The sequence below is a fragment of the Salvelinus namaycush genome, chromosome 4 (genome assembly GCF_016432855.1).
Source record: "Salvelinus namaycush isolate Seneca chromosome 4, SaNama_1.0, whole genome shotgun sequence".
In the NCBI taxonomy this organism is placed as follows: Eukaryota; Metazoa; Chordata; class Actinopteri; order Salmoniformes; family Salmonidae; genus Salvelinus; species Salvelinus namaycush.
Window position 1 is genome coordinate 31,213,067 of NC_052310.1, and position 21,761 is coordinate 31,234,827.

At 40.8% G+C, this 21,761-nt stretch overlaps 1 protein-coding gene across 1 annotated transcript in view; it reads left to right on the plus strand.

Moving 5' to 3' along the window:
• The first annotated feature begins 609 nt into the window (after positions 1-609).
• The window catches only part of LOC120045573 (RPE-retinal G protein-coupled receptor-like), a 34,584-nt gene continuing 13,432 nt past the window's right edge, over positions 610-21,761 (plus strand). The window contains exons 1-4 of the mRNA XM_038990476.1: positions 610-688; positions 1,039-1,195; positions 2,602-2,723; positions 10,479-10,632. Coding sequence (XP_038846404.1) covers positions 610-688; positions 1,039-1,195; positions 2,602-2,723; positions 10,479-10,632 — 512 coding nt within the window. The remainder of the gene's footprint in view (positions 689-1,038; positions 1,196-2,601; positions 2,724-10,478; positions 10,633-21,761) is intronic.

Sequence of the window (21,761 nt, forward strand, 5' to 3'; positions counted from 1 at the left end):
TCCGATTATGTTTGGCTAATCCAAAAGTTACGTTATTTTGGACAGGTAACTAGTAACTATAACAGATTACATTTAGAAGTAACCTACCCAACCCTGCCTACATTATACTGTTTATAGGCCTATACATGTTACGTAGCCTATATAGCTGTAAATGGTGCTGTATATTACTGCCATGCAAACACTTCAGTAGCCTACAAAAAGCATGAATGAATGGATGTGTATGGCTGGGTGCTGAACATCCTTTCAACAGAGTTGTATAGACTACACCAAACATTTGCATTTGACATTAAGGTCATCCTTCTCCAGACGGTGGTCTCACACAGACAGAAAGGCTTGTTGTGTAACTAATAGAGAGCTTTAGAGTAGCGGTGTGTAAATACGTATTAGGGGACAGCGGGTTGTGTTGTTATGTTCATTAATACATTCTTGTGCGGATTGGGGCAAGAGAGTGAGAGAGCTTTACATAATTGCATGCATGCTTTTTCACGTGAAATGCCCCTTTAAAAGTGGGATCAGTTAGGTTAGAGGCACATTGTAAAGCAAGCGGACAGTGAGAGTAAGTAGATCTGTGATTTCTGCACTTTACTGGTGTGAAAAATCGGATTGAAGATGGTGTCTTCCTACCCTTTACCGGATGGTTTCTCAGACTTCGATGTATTCTCTTTGGGATCTTGTCTGCTAGTGGAGGGTGAGTGATGGAATTCATCCATAAATGCGGTAGCTATGCTTCTATATGCTATGTTAGACCTGATGCTCTGTGTTCAGGGTTGGTGGCCTGTTTACGCACTCTTTTACAAAGAGTGGTAGCAGCGCAGTTATGTGACCTGATGCAATATGGATGAAATGCTGATTTTGTCCAGACAATTGCATGATATATCCTATAATTTCACAATCAATAGTCTGGAACAACACATTATTATTGTTTAAACAGCCTTTCAAAAGAAAACTTTTCATTTTTACTTCTCATCTTGGAATATGCGCTCTGCTATGCACACTGCCACTGTGTTTATAACCTATTCTGTGTTATGTCCCTTAAAGGTCTTCTGGGATTCTTCCTGAATGCTGTGACAGTCGCTGCTTTCCTCAAAATAAGAGAACTGAGAACCCCCAGCAATTTCCTAGTCTTGAGTTTGGCATTAGCCGATATGGGCATCTCTGCGAACGCAACCATTGCCGCTTTCTCCAGTTTTCTGAGGTGAGTGACATAGCATACTAATCCTCTCCATCGCCTTATTCACTTTTTACTCACACTGACTCATTGTTGCAACGTTTTGCCACTGCAAAATACCATGAATTGAATATGGAATATTATATACTGGGGGTTCTCAATACCATAGCGGACCAACTCAAAGGAGAATATGTGTCTCTCTCTCTGACATATTCCAATCAATTGGCTAATCAATATCTCTGCATAGTTTTAGAGTAGTACACCAATGAGGTAGGGTCATAACAGACCTTCCGGGGACTATGCTGTGATGCATAAAGGCGGAGGATTTAGAACTCTTTAATCGGGGGGGATGAACGATGATGCTCTGGGTTGGCGTCTAGGTGGTTTAGGATTAAAACAGGCACCAGATTCACTTCAAATTCAAATGGTTATTAATAGATGACCATGGCCAATGCAAAATATCATAAACAGACACTGGCCTTCCCTGCAGTCTAGTTCTATGCACTGTAAAGTGTTTGCCATTAATTTGACAGTATCTTACAGGCATCTCGGTGGTGAGTAAAATTCTGTATTTCATATTGCTGTACACCTACTGTAATATAAATACAGTATCAAAGCAAGTACTGTGTAATGACACACACTACACTACCGCAAATTGACTGACTATATTATACTATAAAAATGTAACTGCTACCGTAATCGGAATGAATGAATTAATTAATTAATGGATGAATGAAATTCATTGAGGGGAGGAGTTTGTATTTCACTGTAATTACAAGTGATTAGTGCAAGCAGGTTGGCTGCTAGTATATTACAGTATATTAATTCATGTTTCGTGTTTTATATCACTTGCACTTCTAGAGGCCTTCTCAAAAGCTTCCAAACTGACAGAGACTACAGGGTAGAACAGACCAAAAGGACATGACATAATGCTCAACACTTAAAGCTTTGAGATTTCAATCTGTTGACTATACATTTTAAATTGACAGAGCACTATAACTACATATGAGTTAAATTGGTACAGCATTCTCACTAATGGGTGCAACAAATATAGCTTCTTACAAGGTACGCCTCAAAATATGTTAATGAGCCAGAAACAACCATACCATGCATCTCCTAATGGTCAAAAGGTTTTTAGGGCTCAAACGATACAATACGGTACGGTACTGCATTCTGTGGGGTGGAATTACAGTACCATTTGAAATATGCCAATTTTCCCACAATGCATCATCATTTACAGTATGCTGCAGTAAAAAAAATTAAAGTTTATTTTTACTGTTGATAATACTAAAAATGACCATATAAATTACAGTTTTCTGTTACATTGTGCTCTACCAGTCTATCAATTCATTGTTGAACACAATAAAAATAATAACATAGTGTTAAGGCCTAATTGTCTTTCCCCCTCTTTACTACTGTATGCCCTTCTCCAGGTACTGGCCCTATGGCTCAGATGGCTGCCAGACTCATGGCTTCCAGGGTTTCGTGACAGCTCTCGCCAGCATCCACTTCATTGCTGCCATTGCATGGGCCAGATACCACCAGTACTGCACAAGTAAGTGGCATGAGTCTCATAGGTTTCTTAGGTCTCATACATCTCCATAGACACACGTGCACACGCACACACACACACACACACACACACACACACACACACACACACACACACACACACACACACACGCGCGCGCGCGCACACACACGCGCACACACACGTGCACACACACACACACACACGTGCACACACACACACACACACACACACGTGCACACACACACACACACACACGTGCACAACACACACACACACACACACACACACACACACACACACACACACACACACACACACACACACACATCCATCCCCAACAATAAATGTACACACACACACACATCCATCCCCAACAACAAATGCACAAACAAACACACACTAAACAGGACTAATCTTTGTGTGCAGCTGTTCTTGGGGCCTCACAGCATCCTAAAAGGCCATCTGGCCTAAGAGTCTATTGGTCTGTTATGAGGTCACTCATCTATATGGTTTTAATGACCTCTCACAAAGACATAATCTGCAGATTACACCCACACTGACACACTTTCTATTGTGTTTTGACCTTGTCAAACTATACATTGAGTGTACAAAACATTAAGGACACCTGCTCTTTCCATGACATAGACTGACCAGGTGAATCCAGGTGAAAGCTATGATCCCTTATGGATGTCACTTGTTAAATCCACTTCAATTAGTGTAGATGAAGGGGAGGAGACAGGATAAAGAATGATTTTTAAGCCTTAAGAATATTGAAACATGGATTGTGTGTGTGTGCCATTCAGAGGGTGAATGGGCAAGACAAAATATTTAAGTGGATTCGAACGGGGTATGGTATTAGGTGCAAGGTGCACCAGTTTGTATCAAGAACTGCAACGCTGCTGGGTTTTTCACGCTCAACAGATTCCTGTGTGTATCAAGAATGATCCACCACCCAAAGGACATCAGCCAACTTGACACAACTGTGGGAAGCATTGGAGTCAACATGGGCCAGCATCCCTGTGGAAGGTTTTTGATATATACAGTTGAAGTCGGAAGTTTACATACACTTAGGTTGGAGTCATTAAAACTCGTTTATCAACCACTCCACACATTTTTTGTTAACAAACTATAGTTTTGACAATTTGGTAAGGACATCTACTTTGTGCATAATTTTTACAACAATTGTTTACAGACAGATTATTTAACTTATAATTCACTGTATCACAATTCCAGTGGGTCAGAAGTTTACATACACTAAGTTGACTGTGCCTTTAAACAGCTTGGAAAATTCCAGAAAATTATGTCATGGCTTTAGAAGTTTCTGATAGGCTAATTGACATCATTTGAGTCAATTGGAGGTGTACCTGTGGATGTATTTCAAGGCCTACCTTCAAACTCAGTGCCTCTTTTCTTGACATCATGGAAAAATCCAAAGAAATCAGCCAAGACCTCATAAAAAAAATTGTAGACCTCCACAGGTCTGGTTCATTCTTGGGAGAAATTTCCAAACGCCTGAAGGTACCACGTTCATCTGTACAAACAATAGTACGCAAGTATAAACACCATGGGACAACGCAGCCGTCATACCGCTCAGGAAGGAGACGCATTCTGTCTCCTAGAGATGAAGGTACTTTGGTGCGAAAAGATCAAATCAATCCCAGAAAAACAGCATAGGACCTTGTGAAGATGCTGGAGGAAACAGGTACAAAAGTATCGACATCCACAGTAAAACGAGTCCTATATCAACACAACCTGAAAGGCCGCTCAGGAAGAAGCCACTGCTCCAAAACCGCCATAAAAAAGACAGCCTACGGTTTGCAACTGCACATGGGGACAAATATCGTACTTTTTGGAGAAATGTCCTCTGGTCTGATGAAATTAAAATAGAACGGTTTGGCCATTTTGACCATTGTTATGTTTGGAGGGAAAAGGGGACGCTTGCAAGCCGAAGAACACCATCCCGACCGTGAAGCACGGCGGGGCAGCATCATATTGTGGGGTTGCTTTGCTGCAGGAGGGACTGGTACACTTCACAAAATAGATGGCATCATGAGGGAAGAAAATGACATGGATATATTGAAGCAACATCTCAAGACATCAGTCAGGAAGTTAAAGCTTGGTCGCAAATGAGTCTTCCAAATGTACAAATACCCCAAGCATCCTTCCAAAGTTGTGGAAAAATGGCTTAACTTCTTCTGGCTGCAAGCCCGAGGCCGGCCACAATATGACAACAGCCACTTCAAGTGCAGGGCGTGAAATTCAAAATATATTTTTTTGAAATATTTAACTTTCACACATTAACAAGTCCAATACAGCATATGAAAGATAAACATCTTGTGAATCCAGCCAACATGTCCGATTTTTAAAATGTTTTACAGCAAAAATACCACATATTTATGTTAGCTCACCACCAAATACAAAAAAAGGACAGACATTTTTCACAGCACAGGTAGCATGCACAAAGCCAACCTAACTAACCAAGAACCAACCAAACTAACCAAGAAACAACTTCATCAGATGACAGTCTTATAACATGTTATTCAATAAATCTATGTTTTGTTCGAAAAATGTGCATATTTGAGCTATAAATCAGTTTTACATTGCAGCTACCATCACAGCTACCGTCAGAAATGGCACCGAAGCAGCCAGAGTAATTACAGACACCAACGTCAAATACCTAAATACTCATCATAAAACATTTCTGAAAAATACATGGTGTACAGCAAATGAAAGACAGGCATCTTGTGATTCCAGCCAATATTTCCGATTTCTTAAGTGTTTTACAGCGAAAACACAATATAGCATTATATTAGCTTACCACAATAACCAGAAACACAAGCCATTCCCCAGCAGCAAAAGTTAGCGATCGTAACAAACCAGCAAAAGATATATAATTTTTGACTAACCTTGATAAGCTTCATCAGATGACAGTCCTATAACATCAGGTTATACATACACTTATGTTTTGTTCGAAAATGTGCATATTTAGAGCTGAAATCAGTGGTTATACATGTTGCTATCTTAGCTACTTTTTCCACAACGTCTAAACAGCAACGATATTTTTCTGACACGTTTTCTGACACACATATTCTGACCAAATAGCTATTCATAAACATAACTAAAAAATACATGTTGTATAGGAAATGATAGATCCATTAGTTCTTAATGAAATCGCAGTGTTAGAATTCTAAAAAATAACTTCATTACGACATCCAGCTTCGGTATAGCTGAGTACCCCAAAGTTGGGCGCCGGCGACTAGTTCACATGCACGACAGATATATGAAATAGCATCATAAAATGTTTCTTACTTTTGGTGATCTTCCATCAGAATGTTGGACAAGGTGTCCTTTGTCAAGAACAATCGTTGTTTGGATTTAGAACGTTCATTTTCCCTCTCGATTTAGCAAGCGCACTAGCCAAGTGGCTCGAAGCTCTCCATGTCAACAAACGGAAGAGAACGGAACACGGCAAAACTCCCGAAAATTTTTCAATAATCTGATGAAACTATATTGAAAAAACATACTTTACGATGATATGGTCACATGTATCAAATAAAATCAAAGCCGGAGATATTAGTCGCCTATAACGGCAGCTAAACAGAAGGCAAATCCAAGTACCCCTTCGCGCTCTCCAGAAAACAGGAAATGGGCGGACACGTCATACAAAGAGCTTGTATTCCACTTCAGACCAAGATAAACACTAAATTTCTTCTCTCACCGCCTCTTGACATCCAGGGGAAGGTGTATGAAGTGCACGTATACTAATACGTATCATGCCCATGCATAGGCAGGAAGAAGAACAGAGTCTCGATTTCAGACTTTCCACTTCCTGGTCAGGAAGTTTGTGCCAAATGAGTCCTGTTTGACTCACAGATATAATTCAAACGGTTTTAGAAACTAGAGAGTGTTTTCTATCCAATAGTAATAATAATATGCATATTGTACGAGCAAGAATTGAGTACGAGGCCGTTTGAAATGGGCACCTTTTATCAGAGCTACTCAATACTGCCCCTGCAGCCATAAAAAGTTAAGACATGAAGGTCAGTCAATATGGAAAAGCTCAAGAACTTTGAAAGTTTCTTCAAGTGCAGTTTCAAAAACCATCAAGTGCTATGATGGAACTGGCTCTCATGCGAATCGCCACAGGAATGTAAGACCCAGAGTTACCTCTGCTGCAGGGATAAGTTCATTAGAGTTACCAGTCTCAGAAATTGCAGCCCAAATAAATGATTTACAGAGTTCAAGTAACAGACATGTCTCAACATCAATTGTTCAGAGGAAACTGTTTGAATCAGGCCTTCATGATTGAATTGCTGCAAAGAAACCACTACCAAAGGACACCAATAATAAGAAGAGACTTGCTTGGGCAAAGAAACATGAGCAATGGACATTAGACCGGTGGAAATTTGTCCTTTGGTCTGGAGTCCAAATTTTTGGTTCCTACCTCCCTGTCTTTGTGAGATGCGGTGTGGGTGAACGGATGTATTTCCCACCGTAAAGCATGGAGGAGGAGGTATTACGGTGTGGGGGTGCTTTGCTGGTGACACTGTCAGTGATTTATTTAGAATTCAAGGCACCCTTAACCAGCATGGCAACCACAGCACTCTGCAGCGATACGCCATCCCATCTGGTTTGGGCTTCGTGGGACTATCATTTGATTTTCAACAGGACAATGACCTAACACACCTCCGGGCTGTGTTAAGGCTATTTTACCAAGAAGGAGAGTGATGGAGTGCTTCATCAGATGACCTGGCCTCCACAACCCCTCGACCTCAACCAAAATGAGATAGTTTGAGATGAGTCGGACCGCAGAGTGAAGCAAAAACAGCCAACAAGTGCTCAGCATATGTGGGAAGTCCTTCAAGACCATTGGAAAAGCATTCCAGGTGAAGCTGATTGAGAGAATGCCAAAGCTGTCATTAAGGTAAAGGGTGGCTATTTGAAGAATCTCTCATGTAGAATATATTTTGATTTGTTTAACATTTTTTTGGTTACTACATGATTCCATATGTGTTATTTCATAGTTTTGAATGCACTATATATATACAGTGGGGAGAACACGTATTTGATACACTGCCGATTTTGCAGGATTTCCTACTTACAAAGCATGTAGAGGTCTGTAATTTTTATCATAGGTACACTTCCACTGTGAGAGACGGAATCTAAAACAAAAATCCAGAAAAGCACATTATATGATTTTTAAGTAATTAATTAGCTTTTTATTGCATGACATAAGTATTTGATAACCTACCAACCAGTAAGAATTCCGGCTCTCACAGACCTGTTAGTTTTTCTTTAAGAAGCCCTCCTGTTCTCCACTCATTACCTGTATTAACTGCACCTGTTTGAACTCATTACCTGTATAAAAGACACCTGTCCACACACTCAATCAAACAGACTCCAACCTCTCCACAATGGCCAAGACCAGAGCTGTGTAAGGACATCAGGGATAAAATTGTAGACCTGCACAAGGCTGGGATGGGCTACAGGACAATAGGCAAGCAGCTTGGTGAGAAGGAAACAACTGTTGGCACAATTATTATAAAATGGAAGAAGTTCAAGATGACGGTCAATCACCCTCGGTCTGGGGCTCAATGAAAGATCTCACCTCGTGGGGCATCAATGATCATGAGGAAGGTGAGGGATCAGCCCAGAACTACACGGCAGGACCTGAATGAAGAGAGCTGGGACCACAGTCTCAAAGAAAACCATTAGTAACACACTACGCCGTCATGGATTAAAATCCTGCAGCGCACGTAAGGTCCCCCTGCTCAAGCCAGCGCATGTCCAGGCCCGTCTGAAGTTTGCCAATGACCATCTGGATGATCCAGAGGAGGAATGGGAGAAGGTCATGTGGTCTGATGAGACAAAAATAGAGCTTTTTGGTCTAAACTCCACTCGCCGTGTTTGGAGGAAGAAGAAGGATGAGTACAACCCCAAGAACACCATCCCAACCGTGAAGCATGGAGGTGGAAACATCATTCTTTGGGGATGCTTTTCTGCAAAGGGGACAGGACGACTGCACCGTATTGAGGGGAGGATGGATGGGGCCATGTATCGCGAGATCTTGGCCAACAACCTCCTTGCCTCAGTAAGAGCATTGAAGATGGGTCGTGGCTGGGTCTTCCAGCATGACAACGACCCGAAACACACAGCCAGGGCAACTAAAGAGTGGCTCCGTAAGAAGCATCTCAAGGTCCTGGAGTGGCCTAGCCAGTCTCCAGACCTGAACCCAATAGAAAATTTCAGCTCCCTCCTCTTTGGAGGGAGCTGAAAGTCCGTATTGCCCAGTGACAGCCCCGAAACCTGAAGGATCTGGAGAAGGTCTGTATGGAGGAGTGGGCCAAAATCCCTGCTGCAGTGTGTGCAAACCTGGTCAAGAACTACAGGAAACGTATGATCTCTGTAATTGCAAACAAAGGTTTCTGTACCAAATATTAAGTTCTGCTTTTCTGATGTATCAAATATTTATGTCATGCAATAAAATGCAAATTAATTACTTAAAAATCATACAATGTGATTTTCTGGATTTTTGTTTTAGATTCCGTCTCTCACAGTGGAAGTGTACCTATGATAAAAATTACAGACCTCTACATGCTTTGTAAGTAGGAAAACCTGCAAAATCGGCAGTGTATCAAATACTTGTTCTCCCCACTGTATATACACACACTACCGTTGACAAGTTTGGGGTCATTTAGACATTTCCTTGTTTCTGAAAGAAAAGCACATTTTATGTCCAATAAAAAACATAAAATTGATCAGAAATACAGTGTAGACATTGTTAATGTTGTAAATGACTATTGTAGCTGGAAACGGCAGATCTTTAATGGAATATCTACATAGGCGTACAGAGGCCCATTATCAGCAACCATCACTCCTGTGTTCCAATGGCACGTTGTGTTAGCTAATCCAAGTTTATCATTTTAAAAGGCTAATTGATCATTAGAAAACCCTTTTGCAATTATGTTTGCACAGTTGAAAACTGTTGTTCTGATTAAAGAAGCAGTAAAACTGGCCTTCTTTAGACTAGTTGAGTATCTGGAGCGTCAGCATTTGTGGGTTTGATTACAGGTTCAAAATGGCCAGTAACAAAGAACTTTCTTCTGAAACTCGTCAGTCTAGTCTTGTTCTGAGAAATGAAGGCTATTCCATGCGAGGAATTGCCAAGAAACTGAAGGTCTCTTACAACGCTGTGTACTACTCCCTTCACAGAACAACGCAAACTGGCTCTAACCAGAATAGAAAGAGGAGTGGGAGGCCCCGGTGCACAACTGAGTAAGAGGACAAGTACATTAAAGTGTCTAGTTTGAGAAACAGATGCCACATAAGTCCTCAACTGGCATCGTCATTAAATAGTACCTGCAAAACACCAGTCTCAAAGTCAACATTGAAGAGGCGACTCCGGGATGCTGGCCTTCTAGTCAGAGTTCCTCTGTCCAGTGTCTATGTTCTTTTGCCCATCTTAATCTTTTACTTTTATTGGCCTGTCTGAGATATGGCTTTTTCTTTGCAACTCTGCGTGGGGCCTCCCACTCCTCTTTATATTCTGGTTAGAGACAGTTTTCAGCTGTGCTAACAATTTCAAATGGATTTTCTAATGATCAATTAACCTTTTAAAATGATAAACTTGGATTAGCTAACACAACGTGCCATTGGAACGCAGGAGTGATGGTTGCTGATAATAGGCCTCTGTACGCCTATGTAGATATTCCATAAAAAAATCTGCCGTTTACAGCTACAATAGTCATGTATTTCTATGGTTGTGCTTTTCATCAGGGACAAAGCTACAGTGGAGCAGTGCCATCACTCTGGCTATTTTCATCTGGCTGTTTACCGCCTTCTGGTCCGCCATGCCCCTCATCGGCTGGGGAGAGTATGACTACGAACCCCTCAGGACATGCTGTACCCTTGACTACAGCAAAGGAGACAGGTGACAAACACACCCACGTTTCAAGTTTCAGGTTTCAAGTTTTTAAAGTCACATGCACAAGTACAGTTAAATGCCTTTCTTGCAATCTCTAAACCCAACTTTGCAGTAATCAATAACAATATAATACTACAAATAACAAGGTAGAACAAAAACACACAATATAAAAATAATAATAATAATAAAACAATTATGTAAGTAAGCATATTATATACACGGTCAGTTTCAGAACCATATTTACAATGTGCAGGGATACTGGAGTGATAGCGGTAGATATGTATAGAGGTAAGGTGACTTGGCATCAGGATATATGTAGAGTAGTGTGTGAAATCAATAGAGTTATATTTTCTGGGTGATTTTCTGGCTACTCACTCCAGAGAAAGCTTCAAACTGTAACTAGTGCCTGCAACCTGGTTCAGGTTATCATTCAATCAACCAGGGTAGTTACAAAAAGCACAGGAATGAAATCATCAACATGTATTGATCACATATTTACTAATGCTGCAGACATTTGTTTGAAAGCAGTATTCAAATCCATCGGATGTAGTGATCAAAATATAGTAGCCATATCTAGGAAAACCAAAGTTCCAAAGACTGGGCCTAATATAGTGTATAAGTGGTCATATTTGGGGCGGCAGGTAGCCTCGTGGTTAGAGCGTTGGACTTGTAACCGAAAGGTTGCAAAATCAAATCCCTGAACTGACAAGGTAAAAAACTGTCGTTCTGCCCCTGAACAAGGCAGTTAACCCACTGTTCCTAGGCCGTCATTGAAAATAAGAATTTGTTCTTAACTGACTTGCCTAGTTAAATAAAGGTAAAATATATATATATGTTTTGTGGCTATTCCTATGTTTTTGAAAGGCAAACCCCACTCCATCATTCACTGAATCAGATGATTTATTCATTACAAAACCCACTGATATTGCCAACTACTCTAATGATTTTTTCATTGGCCAGATTAGCAAATTTAGGCATGACATGCAAGCAACAAATGCTGACACTTCACATCCAAATATGCTGTATCTGACCAATTAATAAAAGACAAGCATTGCATTTTTGAATTCTGTAAAGTGTGAAGTGGTGAAAAAAATATTGTTGTCTATCAACACTGACAAGCCACCGGGGTCTGACATCTTGGATGGAAAATTACTGACGATAATAGCAGATGATATTGCCACTCCTATTTGCCATATCTTCAATTTCAGCCTACCAGAAAGTGTGTGCCCTCAGGCCTGGAGGAAATAAAAGTTATTCCCCTACCTAAGGATAGTAAAGCCACATTTACTGGCTCAAATAGCCGACCAGTCAGCCTGTTACCAACCCTTCGTAAACTTTTGGAAAAAATGGTGTTTGACCAGATACAATGCCATTTTACAGTAACAGATTTTTAGCACGAAGGACATTCAACAAACATGGCACTTACACAAATGACGGCTGAGAGAAATTGATGATAAAAAGATTGTCGGGCTGTTTTGTTAGAATTCAATGCGGCTTTTGACATTATCGATCATAGTCTACAACTGGAAAAATGAATGTGTTATGGCTGTACACCAACTGCTATATTGTGGATAAAGAGTTACCTGTCTAACAGAACACAGAGGGTGTTATTTAATGGAAGCCTCTCCAACAAAATCCAGGTAGATTCAGGAATTGCCCAGGGTAGCTGTCTAGGCCCCTTACTTTTCTCAGTCTTTACTAACGACATGCCACTGGCTTTCAGAATGGGTGGCAAGGAATAAGTTTGTCCTAAATATTTCATAAACTAAAAGTATTGTATTTGGGACAAATCATTCACAAAACCCAAAATCTCAACTAAATATTGTAATAAACAGTCCCTCCAGGATTTATCAACATTTTGTGATTTCTGCAGCCAAAAATGCTTGATTTTGCGGCAGCTTTTCTGAAATTCGGCAATACATTTTGCAATGTTTTTTTACATAAAGCAATAAAAGTCAAATGTGCTCAATTTTAGGATGATTTTAAGCAGAATACATAATATAAAAAGTGCAAAAAGGCAAATGTTTATGTTTCTGAATAACAATGAGCAACAGCTAAATGTGCATTTTAACTTCTTATGGCTGCAAGCCCTAAGTCGGGATCAATATGACAACAGCCACTTCAAGTGCAGGGTGCGAAATTCAAAATATATTTTTTAAATATTTAACTTTCACACATTAACAAGTCCAATAGAGCAAATGAAAGGTACACATCTTGTGAATCCAGCCAACATGTCCGATTTTTTAAATGTTTTACAGCGAAAACAGCACGTATATTTATGTTAGCTCACCACCAAATACAAAAAAGGACAGACATTTTTCACAGCACAGGTAGCATGCACAAAGCCAACCTAACTAACCAAGAACCAACCAAACTAACCAAGAAACAACTTCATCAGATGACAGTCTTATAACATGTTATTCAATAAATCTATGTTTTGTTCGAAAAATGCATAAAAAGTGCATATTTCAGGTATAAATCATAGTTTACATTGCAGCTACAATGAGAAATTGCACCGAAAGCAGCCAGAATAATTACAGACACCAACGTCAAATACCTAAATACTCATCATAAAACATTTCTGAAAAATACATAGTGTACAGCAAATGAAAGACAGGCATCTTGTGATTCCAGCCAATATTTCCGATTTCTTAATTGTTTTACAGCGAAAACACAATATAGCGTTATATTAGCTGACCACAATAGCCAGAAACACAAGCCCTTCCCCAGTAGCAAAAGTTAGCGATCGTAACAAACAAGCAAAAGATATATAATTTTTGACTAACCTTGATAAGCTTCATCAGATGACAGTCCTATCGAAAATGTTCGAAAATGTGCATATTTAGAGCTGAAATCAGTGGTTATACATTGTGCTAACGTAGCATCTTTTTCCCACAACGTCCGGATATTTTTCTGACACTTTTTCTGACACACATATTCTGACCAAATGACTATTCATAAACATAACTAAAAAATACATGTTGTATAGGAAATGATAGATACACTAGTTCTTAATGCAATCGCCATGTTAGAATTCTAAAAAATAACTTCATTACGACATCCAGCTTAGGTATAGCGAGAGAGTACCCAAAAGCTGGGCGCAAACGACTAGTTCACATGTACGACAGATATATGAAATAGCATCATAAAATGGGTCCTACTTTTGCTGATCTTTCATCAGAATGTTGTACAAGGGGTCCTTTGTCGGGAACAATCGTTGTTTGGATTTAGAACAGCCTTTTTCCCTCTCGATTTAGCAAGCACACTTGCCAAGTGGCGCGAATCTCTCCATGTCAACAAACGGAAGAGAACGGAACACGGCAAAACTCCCCAAAAATTTCAATAATCTGATTAAACTATATTGAAAAAACATACTTTACGATGATATTGTCACATGTATCAAATAAAATCAAAGCCGGAGATATTAGTCGTCCATAACGACAGCTTATCAGAAGGCAAATCCAGGTCCCTTGACGCGCTCTCCAGAAAACACGAAACTGGTGACACGTCATACAAAGAGCAATTATTCGAGCCCAGATCAAGTTACACACTCAATTTCTTCTCTCACTCCTTGTCGACATCTAGTGGAAGACGTATGAAGTGCATCTAAACGAATAAATATCAAGGACTTTAATAGGCAGCCCCTAGAAGAGAGCATCGATTTCAGATTTTCCACTTCCTGTCAGGAAGTTTGCTGCAAAAGGAGTTCTGTATTACTCACAGATATAATTCAAATGGTTTTAGAAACTAGAGAGTGTTTTCTATCCAATAGTAATAATAATATGCATATTGTACGAGCAAGAATTGAGTACGAGGCCGTTTGAAATGTGCACCTTTTATCCGGCTACTCAATACTGCCCCTGCAGCCCAAACAGGTTAAAGTGAGGCATGGGGAGGGGCTCTACACAGGGTTTGCCAGCACAGATAGTCTACGATGTTTTGAGTGTGAGGATTTTGGGCATAAGAGCTTTGCGTGCCCACATAAAGGCCATAGACAAGGTGAGGGCACAAGCGCCAGTGGGGGAAATCGAGGTCAACGTGCAGGGGGTAATGAGATGCAGACAGCAGAGGCTGGGCATAGTCATGCCAGGGATGGTGGTGTTAATGAGGCTGGGCCTAGTCATGCAAGAGATGGTGGTGTAAATGAGGCTGGGCCTAGTCAGGCTAGAGATGGTGGGGTAGCTGAGGCTGGGTCTAGTCATGCTAGGGATGGTGGTGTAGCGGAGGCTGGGTCTAGTCATGCTATGGATGGTGGTGTAGATGATGCTGGGCCTAGTCATGCTATGGAGGTTGGTGTAGATTAGGCTGGGTCTAGTCAGGTTATGCTAGTGGATGAGGAGAGTATAGTGGGGAAGTGTAAGAGACTAGGGGGGGGGAGGAGGAGGGTGTCAAGCGGAAAAGGAAAAAGGGTGTGGTCAAAGGCACCATGGAACCTTTGCCTGGTGCTGGCGGGAAGGCCCTGACCAAAGAGGAAGGACAGGTGGTCAGGATGGGAGATGGAGATGAGGAGGAAAGTGAGTCTGAGGAAGAGGATGAGGAGTTATTTTTTTCAGACTCCTCTTCAATGGGTTCGGAGCTGACAGCCAGTCAAGCAGAGGGGTCAAGGTACATGTTGAGAGAACTGACAAGGTTCCTGAATGAGACCAAGGGGGAAAAAGTTCATCTTTAGGCTTTTTTTTCTGATCCGGGAAAGTTTGTAAGATCAGTACAAAATACTATAAAAAATGAGGGGCATGGTGTCCTCTCACCCAGGAAACGGTTTAGGTTGAGGAAGTGGGTCACAACAGTGCGTAAGGGTCTACCTTCAGACACTGTTTAGATGTATAGTTTCTTTAAGACACAAGGGCTTTTTGAGCTTTGCTATTGGTCTCTTTCTTTGCTGGCTTTTCTCTCACTTCTTATGGAGACTCTTCGGGTAGGCTCGCTTAATATAAATGGTGCCAGAGATGCGGGAAAGAGTGTGTTGGGTGAATATGTAAAACAAAAAAAAATACTGGTGTCGTTTCTGCAGGAGATGCATAGTGATGTGTTGAATAAGTCGATTGGCGGCTCTGGTGGAAAGGGGCAAACGTGTTGAGCCATGGGACAAATTTTAGTGCAGTGGTGGCAGTCCTGTTTGTATCAGGTCTGTCTGTAAAAATTTGCTCCTCAAAGGAGGTGTGTAGGAGTAGGCTGCTTGTTGTAAAAATAGAAATCAACAACATGGGTTTTGTCTTTATAAATGTGTATGCGCCTAACACAGGGAGAGAGAGGGGGGTTCTATTTGGGTGTCTTAGACAGGAACTCTCACAGGTAGCGCCTGAGGAGATGCTGGTTGTTGGCGGGGACTGGAACTGTACAATGGATTTTTATGAAAGACAGAAATGGGGAAGAGCCTCATTCAGTGTCAGTGGGAGTGTTAAGGGACATCATTAATCAGTTTTACCTAGTGGATGTTTGGAGAACTAAACATCCCAACACAAGACAGTATACATGGGTGAAGGTTTTTGGGGCTAGGGTGAGTGCAGCCCAACTTCATCGGTTTTACATGTCCAGGAATCGGAGCAATAGGCTGTTGGGCGCTACCATTCTACTGGTGGGGTATTTGGATCACCACATAATCATGGCTTGGATGTCTATTTCACCAGGGCCCCGGCATGCATCCTATTGGAAGTTTAATGTAAAGCTCTTACAAGATGCCACTTTTTGCTCAAGTTTCCAGATCTTTTGGGAAAGGTGGGGTCAGCGAAGAGAGGAGTATGAGTCTGAGTCAATGGTGGGATGTGGGGAAAGTCAAAATTAGGCTTTTCTGTCAACAGTACATCCTCAGAGGCTAGGAGACTATTGGGGGAACTAGAGCGTTGTATTAGTGAGTTGGAGGTAGAGATGGTGGGGCAAGGCAATGAAGGCCTCCAGGCTAATTTTATCTGAACTACGTAGGGACCTGGGTAGTTTTTTCCAGGTTAACAGGTCGAATAAACTGGTCAAACTAAGTAGAGAATCAATCTTCAGGATGTTGTTATCATAACTATCCAATAACCTTCCAACCGGAGAATTCCTTTGTGTCTCTAGAAGTTATGGAAAGCAAGACGATATCGTTTGGAACGCGCATGACCAGGAACTGGCATTCTGCCAGACCAATGACTGAAACACCTCCCAACCGGCCCCACATCACACTAGAGGCTTCATTCCACGTTCTACAGACTGTTGACATCGACTGAAAGGCGTAAGACGTGCAAACAGATCCATATCTTACAGGGAATTGAATAGGCGATGAGTTGAACATTGACCAGTCTCAGAATTCTCACTTCCTGTTTGGATTTTTTCTCAGGTTTTTGCCTGCCATATCAGTTCTGTTATACTCACAGACATCATTCAAACAGATTTAGAAACGTCAGAGTGTTTTATATCCAATAGTAATAATAATATGCATATATTAGCATCTGGGACAGAGTAGGAGGCTATGGGCACGCAATTCATCCAAAAGTGAAAATGCTCACAAAGAAGTTAAGGTAAGGAACAATAGGAGCCTAACAGGAGTGAAGGCACATCATTGGCAGGGGGTATGTGGGGCGGAGAGTATGGTGGGTTTTAGATGGAGGGGGCTTTACAAACCCCCAGTACCAAAGAGTTCAGGGGACCTCCAGTGGAGGTTTCTTCATGGAGCCCTGGCCACTAACAGCTGGTTGGTACGGGTTGAACTGGGAATTGGGCAGGGGTGTCCTTTCTGTGTTATGAAAGAAACTGTTATTCATGTGTTTTCTGTGTGCGCCAGGTTAATGCAATTAATGTCTCTGTTGGAATGTCTGTGTGAGAGGTTTGGGGTAGTTATTACTGTTGGGATGTTTATAATGGGTACAGGTATTCAAATAAGGAGAAAGCCAAATGTCTTTTGTTGAATTTTCTGTTTGCTCAGGCGAAGTTGGCTATTTGGCCAACAAGGAGGAACAGGGTCAAAGGTGGGGGGATAACAGACCCTTTACTATTATTTAATGGGATGGTCTCTGCGCGCCTTAGGGTAGAATTTGAGTTCTATAGAATGATAAAAAGTGTGGAGATGTTTCAGGAGATATGGTGTGTTGGGGGGCGGTTGTCTGTATAGCTGGGGAAGATGTATTGGACATACGGTTGTAAAAGTGGTAAGGTTTTTTGGTTATTGTGATGTGCGGTGTTGTTTTGTATCGTGTGGTAGAGGGAATGGTGAGTATGGTAAATGTATGCAGTACAGGATATATTTTTATTTTTTATTTTTAAGGGGGGGTGAGTTTATGAAATGAGAATGTTTCATTAAAGAAAGACAAAAAGTCTCACTCACTCACACACTCACTCACTCTCTCTCTTAAAAAAACGAATAGATTCAAAGCTGATTAATCACTTTCAATTTGAGGATCGATATTTCTTTCTAATAATTTGTCTTAAAAGTTCTTGATTGTGATTTTTTTCTTAATAAAGGGTTGTAAGGGAGATAAAGAACAGAACACGGGAAAATAGAGTTGTAGTTGATTATTGTTTTTTTTAATTACATCCAGAAAGATTGTGCTTTCGTGATCCGTATTAAGTTTTACAGAGAGTTTAAAATGGCAATGCTGACAAATTGCACTCTGTGATTTGAGCAGCGCTCTCCATAGACAGAATGGGGAGAACAGAGTGCAGACCACCCTACTTAACCTCTCTTGGGTATGTGGGACGTCCCACCTCTTCAACAGCCAGTGAAACTGCTGGGCGCCAAATTCAAAAACAGAAATACTCATTATAAAAATTCAGAAAACAAAACACGTTTTACATAGGTTTAAAGATGAACGTCTTGTGAATCCAACCACGGTGTCAGATTTTAAAAATGCTTCACGGCGAAAGCATACCTTACGATTATTTGAGAACATAGCCCACTAGACAATTCATTACAAACAGTAACCAGCCAAGTAGAACAGAGTCAGAGTCAGAAACAGAGATAAAATGAATCCCTTACCTTTGATGATCTTCATATGGTTGCACTCAGCAGACATTCATTTACTCAATAAATGTTTATTTTGTTCAATAAAGTATATTTATATACAAAAACCTCTGTTTTGTTTGCGCGTTTTCTTCAGTAATCCACAGGCTCAAACACAGTCAAAACAGGAAGACAAAAATATTATAATTGTATCCGTAAAGTTCATAGAAACATGTCAAACGATGTTTATATTCAATCCTCAGGTTGTTTTTAGTCTAAATAATCGATAATATTTCAACCCGGACAATAACGTAGACAATTTAAAAGGTAAACAAGAATTGCTCTCTCTCTAACGAGCGCATGAAAAAGCTCTGCGACACTTTAGCGTCCAGTCATTCCGAATGCTCTTATTCCCTCATTCTTCAGAATACAAGCCTGAAACTATTTCTAAAGACTGTTGACATCTAGTGGAAGGCATAGAAACTGCAGTTTGAGTCCTAAGTCAATGGATACTGTAATGGCATTGAATAGAAAACTACAAAACCCCCAAAGAAACTACTTCCTGAATGGATTTTTCTCAGGTTTTCGCCTGCCAAACCAGTTTTGTTATACTCACAGACACTATTTTAACAGTTTTGGAAACTTTAGAGTGTTTTCTATCCAAATCTACCAGGTATATGCATATCATATCTTCTGGGCCCGAGAAGCAGGCAGTTTAAATTGGGCATGCATTTCATCCAAAATTCCGAATGCTGCCCCTACCCTAGTGAAGTTAAGCCAAGGTTAGCAGAGTAAAAGTTTGAGTAAAAACGTCACTCACCTTGATTCTTTCAGTGCTTGCCACAGTCTTTCCGGCTACCACTTCAGTCATTGTGATCTGCCGCTGCTGTGGTAACTGTTCTGACATTCTCATATGCTTTGCTGATTCAAAGTGACTGTTGATTGTCGACTTTTTCTAGTGTACATAAACATTTGGAAATTGATTTGCACGGTCGTTAGCTGTTATTTTTGTTGGTAAATTTCTGTTCATTGTACTGCCTGTCAGCCATCAACAATCACACATCATCTTCGCATGTGAATACGCTGACAGGCCAGGGGGGAAAACTTTGTTGACGTGTGGTTGAATTGAGCCATTTTCCACGGCAACAGTGCAGTAATTCGTCAAAATTACAAACCTGCTTTTTATTGGACCCTTTTATGCGCTAAAAGTGCTTGAATATATGCGCTGATTGGTTGATTTTGCATTGATTTATGCGATCACAGAATCGCGGAATCCTGGAGGGACTGAATTAATAATGTGGTAATTGAGCAAGTTGAGGGAATTAAACAGCTTGGAGTAACCCTGGATTGTAAACTTTCATGGTCAAAACGTGTTGATACAACAGTATTTAGGATGGGGAGAAGTCTGTCCATAATAAAGCGTTGCTCTGCATTCTTAACAGTACTATCAACAAGGCAGGTCCTACAGTCACTAGTTTTGTCGCACCTGGACTACTTTTCAGTCGCGTGGTCAGCTGCCACAAAGTGGGACTTCGGAAAATTGAAAATGGCTCAGAACACGGCAGCATGGCTGGCCCTTGGATGTACACAGAGAGCTAACATTAATGACATGCATGTCAAGCTCTCCTGGCTCAAAGTGGAGGAGAGATTGACTTCCTCACTATTGGTATTTGTGAGATGTATTGACATGCTGAATGCACCGAGCTGTCTGTTTGAACTACTGGGACACAGCTCGGACACCCACGCATACCCCACAAGATATGCCACCAGAGGTCTCTTCACATTCCCCAAGTCCAGAACATACTATGGACAGTACTACATAGAGCCATGACTATATGGAACTCTATTCTACATCAAGTAACTTATGCAAGCAGTAAAATTGTATTTTAAAAAACGATAAAAAAATGCACCTTATGGAACAGCGGAGATTGTGAAGCAACACAACATAGGCACAGACACATGCATACAAACACACAATTAACATACACATGGATTTTGTGTTGTAGATATGTGGTAGAAGGGTAGGGGCCTGAGGGCACACACTTAATATGTTATGAAATCTGTTATGAATGTAATATAATGTTTTTAAAAAATGCCTTAATTTTGCTGGACCCCAAGAAAATGGGTATCCATAATAAAAAATAAAAAAATACAGAGAGACATGTAACACACACACACACACACACACACACACACACACACACACACACACACACACACACACACACACACACACACACACACACACACACACACACACACACACACACACACACACACAACTTCACATATTGCAAAAGGACTGACTGATGGACAGACAGGCACACACACACACACAAATCAGAAATACATCACATGATTGCCAAAATCTTCAGCCCTGCCATGTCTAGCCAAACATCAACCTTAGTACAGTACCTGGTTTTACAGATACTCATCAGACATAGAGTGCCTTGCAAAAGTATTCATCCCCTTTGGTGTTATTCCTATTTTGTTGCATTACAACCTGTAATTCAAATGGATTTTTATTTGGATTTCATGTAATGGACATAGTCCAAATTGGTGAAGTGAAATGAAAAAAATAACTTGTTTAAAAAAAATCTATAATATAAAAAATGGAAAAGTGGTGTATTCACCCCCTTTACGATGAAGCTCCTAAATAACATCTGGTGCAACCAACTACCTCCAGAAGTCACATAATTAGTTAAATAAAGTCCACCTGTGTGCAATCTAAGTGTCACATGATCTGTCACATGATTTCAGTATATTTACACTTGTTCTGAAAGGCTCCAGAGTCTGCAACACCACTAAGCAAGGGGCACCACCAAGCAAGTGGCACCATGAAGACCAAGGCGCTCTCCAAACAGGTCAGGGACAAAGTTGTGGAGAAGTACAGATCAGGGTTGGGTTATAAAAAAAGATCCGAAACTTTGAACATCCCACGGAGCACCACTAAATCCATTATTAAAAAATGGAAAGAATATGGCACCACAAAAAAACCTGCCAAGAGAGGGCCATCCAGCAAAACTCACAGACCAGGCAAGCAGGACATTAATCAGAGAGGAAACAAAGAGACCCCTGAAGGAGCTGCAAAGCTCCACAGCGGAGATTGGAGTATCTGTCCATCTGTTTAATTCCAGGTTGTGAGCCACAAGATAGGAAAAATGCGAAGGGGGGTTAATACTTTCGCCAGCCACTGTAGAGTATTCTCTTTCTGTATTGTAAAACA